Consider the following 8,303-nt stretch of genomic DNA (forward strand, 5'->3'; position numbering starts at 1 on the left):
GGACACCATCATCCGACCTCCTAGAGATACCACCTGTCCACAGTCGCCATTAAAGCCGGAATCTAACTTTTCTACAGGGAAGTAAGTCTGAAAATTCTATCAGTATTTTATGTAAATGTTTATTTCAGTAAATTACATTTTTTCTAAGCTACTAAATATGCTTTAAAAATTAAGTTTATTATTTATCAATAGAAAAATGAAACATGGTGACAATAGATTTTTAAAAGGTCTGCGAAGATGTGTGTCAGTGTATTGAGATAGATAGATTTGGTAGATTACGGCTTAATAAAACCCTTTCTTTAAAAGTGACCTATCCGGCAATAAGACGTGATGATGATGATTAATTAATATGCATCCAATTTACCGATGTCAGCTTGTTCTGTTGGTTTCGATGATGGTGTTTATTCGCTTTTTATTAATTAAACTTTGTAGATATTTTAGGTGTTCCACTGAATTTACGTTAATCACGCCTAGGACCTTAAATAAAACAAATGTAAGGTTACTCAAGAAATACCAATTATCGCGTAAAATTTTATTATACGGGCTTGGTATTCGTCACGGAAGAAAAAAACAATGGAAGTGCCTTAAGCCTCGATTACTATCGGAATCGAACCGCTGTTGCCAAAACGCACGAAAACAAATGATAAAATGATGACTACGAAATCTTGACAATGATTGGTCATAGTTTCAAATTAAGAAAGATGGAACAAATTCTGTATTGTTAATATAGTTTAAACTTTACCAAGTCGCTATATCGTAGAAAGTTCTATTTTTTTATTGCAAGTTACGACGTTTTGATTTAAAATTGAAATTTTATTCAATGTGCTACCATCTTGCGGCCAGAAACTGGACTACGACGAACAATTAATGTATGAATCAATTCGTTAAATAGAAAATTGAAAAGTTATTAAAATAATAAGACTTACCGATGATATTAAATACTACTACGGTTAATAATATTTTTGGTGCGGTTATGATTTTTGGACTCTAAAACAGCACAATAAGGCATTTTTCTGCGATTTTAGAGAATTTGCGCGAATGAATAACACAACCATACCAAACAAACCCAAAATGGCGGGCTGAGCTCAAGGTCTTTCGAGATCTAATGTTGGCATGCGTCAGACGCTAACTAACCACTGTCGCGGTAGAAGGTTAGAATATCGTAGTAGATAACTAGGAGGTTAGAGAGCTTAGGAGATGTAGGAAGGTATGAAAACAAAAAAATGGAGAATGATATAACAACACATTTATATCAAAAAGAACCTGAGAGTGTTATTGTTATGTAGGTTCGTGTTATGTATCCAACCTTGGAGTCCACTCCAAGTGTAGAGTGGTGTGGTGTGTAGATGAAGAAGATGAAGATAAAAGTTGGGTACACGGAGTTGCGGGTCCCTGCCCTCCAGGGTTGGAGACCTAGAGCAGAGGTGTAGAGCCGGAGAGCAGCGGGTTTGGCGTGGAGGCGGAGAGTGGAAAAGTTGCCGTAGAAATAGCAGCGGTTTGGCAGCACTGGCTTCGGAGAGCGGTGAGGTTGTCGTAGAAGCAGCGGCGGTTATGCAGCACTAGCTTCAGTTGCTCGTGTAGCGAGGTGGAGCTTATAGTTAGGCGCTCTACTCTCGCAGGGAGAAGGGCTCAGTCCAGTTAGGCAGTACGTAAAGGTGGAGAGCAGGTTTAGGTGGGTAATCGAGGAACTTAGTTCAGATATACGCGTAAGCGCGACAGGAGTAATTCCAGTCATAAGAAAGATGAGGCTTCGTATATTTCGTTTTGAAGACCAGATAACGAAGGTCAGTATAGGAATCACGAGCGATTGGCAGAGTGAGAAAGAGTATCGAAATTCAAATAGCGAATTTTCAATTTGAGATAAGGAGCCAAAATGTGAGCGGCCAGGAGAGGAAACGCTTCTGTTGCCAAGACATATCAAAGTAAGGAGTAATTTATAGGATAGTCTGCGGAAGAATAGATTGTAGAGGAATAACAGATCTGTCAATCAATGTCAACGTATAAAAATATTATTTTTGCCTTGGTCTGGAGATCAGACATGAAAAGTGAGTAAACTGTCAAAGTGAGACAAATAGCTCATAATGGGTAATTTAAGTAAGCTAGGCACTACTAATACTACTATTATTATTATAAATATTACTATTGCAAATATCAGTTGGAATTCTTTCAGGAATCAGGAAAGTAAAGGTGTTTCCTAGGAAACGTATAATGAGAGAGATGGAGATGATAGGCGGTCCATGGTTTCACGCTACACCCCTTATACTTACAAAAGATTTTTTTATAATACCAAGTAATGAGACGAATAAGGCGTGCGCCTGGTGGTAAGTGACATGCCTGTCTATAACAGTTGCAGTGCCACTAAGAGCTTTAAATCGTAAAGATCTTGGGAGGACAGCCATTGCGCCCATCACCCTGAAACATAACTTGACAAGTCCCTGTAATTGTGTGATTATAATTTCACTAGCACCCTTCCTAACCGGAGCAGTAATGCTCCCTTTACTGCTTGGCGGCAGAAATAGGTAAGGTGGTACTACTACCCTGAACGAACACTTTCACAAGAAGCACTACTGCTACTAAAACCAAAAGTTCTATGTAGTAAATTCGTTATAAAAAATTGTATCTGAATCGTGTATTTAATATACATATAAACGCATCAGTTACAATTGCGATAAGAAAAAATAACGAAGGCAAATAAATAACCTAGTGTGACATCATTTTTGCGTGACTTCGAATTGTGTCATAATTGCATTCAATTGCCTTCGTGGCCGAACAGTTATCATGTTAGACTACCACGACGAGGTCCCGGTTCGATTCCCGGGCCTAGAGAAATTTTAGTATTACCTACATTTATTTCTCTCGTGAGTTTGGGTGTAATTTGCGGTTATCTGCGTGTGTGCTTTGCACCCTCGACTCAGGCTCTCCCTAGTACGTGGCTATGAGTATGTGTGTTATAATTAATTACTTTCATATGCATCTTGATTTATGTTAATTATTAGCTACGGTCTAAACCGGAGGCCAAAATAGTGGAACTAGCTGTCTGAAAGTCGAAACATCAACTACATGCAGTTAATGCGTGAAGGCGTTATCATAGACCCGATTAAATGACAAGCATTTGACGCGCGCTTATTGTTTGTTATTCGACCCGGCCATTAGAGTTTATTCAAATATTTGTGTCACTGAACTTCTCTTGTTCTGAGTCTATATAAGATGTAACGACATTGGTTTGATTCCCGGGCTTGGTAAGTATCATCATCATCAATGCACCCTCAAATTACGATGATTATTTGAACTAAACTCAACAATACGTTCTTCTTCCAATCGTCGAGGTGATGGTTTTCTTGCATAAGTTTGTTAGGTCGTTGCATCTCAACCTTTTCCTGTGCCTGTGATAATAATAAGCGAAAAAATTAAAATGTAAGTACCGCAAAGATAAAAAATATAAAATTTCTGTAAAAATTAACTTGACGTTGATTGAAAATCACCTTTATTTGGAGGAACAATATATTCTAGAAATGTTAGGATGTAGGAAACTTAGTATTTAATGTCTCTGTATTATATGTAGCCAGATCAGACCTTTCATTTTCATAAATTCAGATATTAAGAGTAATGGTATTCCGGCAAAGCATCCACTGAATATAAATGTAACGTCGTAACGGACTACATAAAACAAGTACAAGTACATCGCGAATGTCAAAACAAAGTAAAATAAGACAAGTATGATAACATACAAACGCAGCAGCGCGCTATGTATGTGTGCGCGCCCGCTTAGCGCCGTGTACGGACGCACACATTCCCATAATTTAGCGATGCAATCACGTTGCATAGCGCTGGTCCTCCCACACGCGTTTCATTATAAAGCGAATGTGCACATATAAGCCGCTGCTGTGTTTTAATGGAGTAGTAGGAGAAAAGTTCATTGGGAAGTACTGTCATCTACTTCTGCCGCCAAGAAGTAATGTAAATATTACTGAGTTTCGGTTTTGAAGAGTAGGGGTACTGGTCAAATTACAAGCACATGGGACTTGTCAACATATGTCTCAGGGTGACAGGCGCAGTGGCAGTGCTCTCCAGATCTTTGCGATTCAAAGTTCTGAGTGGCATTGTAACTGTTATGTACAAACGTATAGCTTACTGTCAAACCGCCATCAATGTGTTACTATAGATGGATCTGTTAGTGACGATCTTTTGACTACATACGGAATCCCACAAGGAAGTATTCTAGGCCCAACCCTCTTTATCATTTATATTAACGATCTTTGCCAGCTTCAAATTCCCTCTGGTCGAATTATTGCGTTTGCCGATGACACTGCTCTCGTTTTTTCCGCCAAGTCTTGGGAGGATTTGTTCCAGGCTGCCCAAGAAGGTCTGAATTTGGTATCCTTGTGGTTGAAGCGAAATTTTTTGACCTTAAACTCAAATAAATCGGAATATATGATTTTTAATTTAAAGAACTTAAATTTAACTTTACCTAGAAACTTTCAACTAGTAGCTCACAACTGTAACATAGATAGTAATATATGCTCTTGTCCTAATCTACAATTAACAAAACAATACAGATATCTGGGTGTCCAAATCGATTGCCATCTCAGCTTTCGGCCGCATATCGACTTACTTGCTACTAGAGTAAGGAAACTTATTTATATATTTAAAACTTTACGTAACATTGCGAATCCTGATGTTCTAAAATCAATATATTTCTCTCTGTGTCAATCACTTATCATTTACTGCATCACCTCTTGGGGTGGTGCTTGTATGTCTTTTTTAATTTCCCTTGAACGAGCCCAGAGGGCAATTCTGAAGGTAAGTTCACGTCTGCCGTTTCGGTACCCGACTGCTGATCTATACAAATCATTCAAAGTTCTTACAGTCAGGCAGCTCTTTATTTTGTTTACTGTTTTGAAACAACACTCTCAGACATCTTTCACTCCATCCCTTCTGGCTTCGCGACGCATAAATATATGTCCTTCAAAATTAGTTTCGACAACAACTGCTCAGCGTTTCTTTCAATTCCTAGGCCCTTTCTTATATAATAAATTAAATAAATTATCCCCTTTTTGTGAACTCTCTAAATACGAATGCAAACTAAAATTGACCAGATATCTCTTGCTCCTTAACTATGATGAGACTGAAAATCTACTAAAAGTCGTCAAATAACCTCACAATTCCACACTCACAAACACACACGAACCCACACAGACACACAATCACTCACACACTCAGACACACACTCACTCACGCACTCAGACACACTCACTCACTCACTCACTCACGCGCTCACGCGCGCACACATAATTTGTTTTACTTATTTTTTACTTCCACCTCAGTACTTTTGTATCTCATCATTACTACTAACATGACTATCCTAGGGGTTGGGTGCCTGGAGACCCATATTACAAGCTCTGCTTAGTTTGGGCTCCAGTCTCCCACAATACATTACTCTAAGCTTACGTAATAATGTATATTTACTGTAATTGTAACGTTTCTTTGTATTGTGTTGTGGAGATAAATAAAGATATTTATTATTATTATTATTATTATTACTGTCAGACACACTTGTTCGTCCCGCCACTTGATATTATAAAAGGAGTTATCATACTTGACTTATTATACTACGTCTACAATCTGACAGAAAACAAAATTTTGGTATATTGGAAACATAAAAAAATTAAACTTTATCATCTGGTTAAATAACTACAAACACAACAATATCAACAGCAACTTACCCACGTAAATGCAGTGCCGTGCCCTTGCGCGATAACGTGGCGTCCGCAACGGTGCCGCCACAATAAAATTCAAAATGTCAATTGCAATAATTACAATGATATAATTATCAATTGCACCGGTCAAAACAGAAATGGCAATATGAAACCAGCATAAAATATTAAATTAATATTTTTTAAAATGTCATGTCGTGAAATTCTGGTAGACTTCATAAATATTAAACATTTTGAATACCATATATTTAAATTTACTAATAATTTCAATTATCCAACTGAGTAACTGAGGTCTGTCTTTGAGGAATGATTTTTAGTTGTTCCATTAAAACTATGCTCCTTCAGCGTTAGTTCCGTTCACTATCATTGGGGCCTATATAAAATATTCAGACCAGAGTGTAAACTTTTTTTTTGCTCGGTATCATTCTGAAAATTACATCGAAATTTTCCTTACCTGTAGAAGAAATTAGAAAGCGTAGAAGCGTAGCTATTGATTTACCAAAAGCGCTTCAGCTCTAATTGTTTTAGTGACATATTCGAATACTGTGATAACTTTGTTATAGATGTTTTCGGTGTGATTCATTTGACTCATTTGCTTTGACGTCTTATATATTTTAGGATCATGTAGTACAACAATATTGGACAACGAACGTTTGACTGGTTGGTTGTTTCTTTTTCTTTTAACAGGATAGCCTCCTATATCCATGTCATAATTATCAATGATCTGAGGCGTCGTTTCTTCACTGAAACAAATATTTACTATCGAGTAATACGCATTTTATATTATTCACTACAATTGGAATACGAGTATGATTACGTGACTTACGTTCTTGGTATATTGAATTCACGTACATACGGGTCAGAATGGAATATATCCTTGAAGTCAATTTTTGGCACAGTATTCCTGTTCAACGCACAGAAAAAATATATTAACGATTGAGATTAGTAAACTTATGTGTGTGTTGGTCTTCGAGAACGTTTTTCATTTTCTGGTCCACCGGCTGCAAAACATCATCCTCGAAGTTTTCGGTCGTTCAATGGTTAAATAACATATGAGGAGGTTCAAAGTTCTATTTTCGTCTGATTTAACATAATTGATTCTTGTTTGGGTGTTCCGCCAGAGTAGATAAATTTACCTTTGGAGCTAGGCAAATGTAAGGATTGTCCTTAGAAAAATAGCATAGCGACTGTGAACTGGCAACCGGTGCTATCTCAATTTTAACAACTTTACAGGATGAAGAAAAGATAATTTATATAGCATTTGGTTTATTAAATAAAAATATGTAGTGTACATACTTACATGTGTAATAAAAATATTTAAAAACTACGTATTATTATTTTGTAAAGTTTATATATTCTTCGTATAATTATTTAATAAACGTGATGCTATATAAATGACGCAAAGAAATTTTTTCTCGTAAAGTTGTCAAAATTGAGATAGTATCGATTGCCTCTGATCTGAGGGGAACTGCCATTACGCCCATCACTCTGAGATATAAAGTTGACAAGCCCCATGTGCCTGTAACTTCAAGCAGTCTTACCCTTCAAAACAGGTACGCAATAATGCTCACATTACTTACAGGAATAGGTAAGATAGCAGTACTTCCCTAGACGAACTCTTTTCACAAGCAGCTCTACTGGTACTATGTGTCAACGTGTCAGTATGCACAATTTCAATAGAACAACATTGAGTTCCAGTCATTCGGTTCCTTAATGTTAAACTGCATACACACGGAGCGCGTTACAAAACTGTCCTAAAGAACGTACTCTGTCGTGGTTGACACCGTTGTCGTTCTTGTTCTCCCTTGAGAGGGCTTCAAGGGACCGCGTCTTGGTGTCACCGGCGGGGGGAAAGTCAGTGGCAAGTTTGGATCACTGTCTTGTGAAATAAAATCCTTTTGTATATTTGGGGGAAGTTTTGGAAGGAACCTGTAAATAATGATCGTAGCTTCAAAAATCTCGATTCCACATATAGACCACCACCACTGATTTAAAATTACCTTGAAATTATCACAACTTCCATGGACTTTAATAGTCATATAGAACAGACGAATGATTGTAAAAATTCTCTTTTTAGAGACCTATATCCAGCAAATAATTATTGAAAGCTGATGTAAAATCAGCATCAAAATTGAATGATGATACTAACCAAAAGTACATTCGATAAAAATCTATATTATATCAGCGAGTTTCAGGTGCAGTTTTGAATAATTACATTTTAGATATTAATTGAGATTGGATTTATTTATTTATTGCATTGCATTACCATACTTATATTATTTTAGGTACAGTGACTTGTTACTGTACATACATGTGAAACCCTGTAAGGGCACAGCAAAAGTGCCACTTACTCATTATAAAAGTAATAAAATAAATGTGATTACATTTGAATAAATAATTACAAATACACACACAGAAAATAAAATTAGAAGGATATCGAAGTATCGAGTTCTTAGGTTTTCGCGATTGTTACACAGATACGCGATATAAATTCGGAACAAAATAATTTCATTTCCGATATCCAAGTATTTTAAATAATCATATAATAAATTAGATTTTGTCATTGAAAAATTCTTTAATATTCTTTAA

At 36.6% G+C, this 8,303-nt stretch overlaps 1 protein-coding gene across 1 annotated transcript in view; it reads right to left on the reverse strand.

The window, feature by feature from the left end:
• Positions 1-364: 364 nt before the first annotated feature.
• Positions 365-8,303, reverse strand: part of LOC113235930 — a 12,993-nt gene continuing 5,054 nt past the window's right edge. The window contains exons 3-6 of the mRNA XM_026471850.1: positions 7,482-7,643; positions 6,541-6,618; positions 6,169-6,457; positions 365-477 (exon numbers count right to left, since the gene is read on the reverse strand). Coding sequence (XP_026327635.1) covers positions 6,202-6,457; positions 6,541-6,618; positions 7,482-7,643 — 496 coding nt within the window. The 3' untranslated portion in view covers positions 365-477; positions 6,169-6,201. The remainder of the gene's footprint in view (positions 478-6,168; positions 6,458-6,540; positions 6,619-7,481; positions 7,644-8,303) is intronic.

The sequence above is a fragment of the Hyposmocoma kahamanoa genome, unplaced genomic scaffold (assembly GCF_003589595.1).
Source record: "Hyposmocoma kahamanoa isolate Upper Pololo Valley unplaced genomic scaffold, ASM358959v1 88, whole genome shotgun sequence".
Classification (NCBI taxonomy): Eukaryota; Metazoa; Arthropoda; class Insecta; order Lepidoptera; family Cosmopterigidae; genus Hyposmocoma; species Hyposmocoma kahamanoa.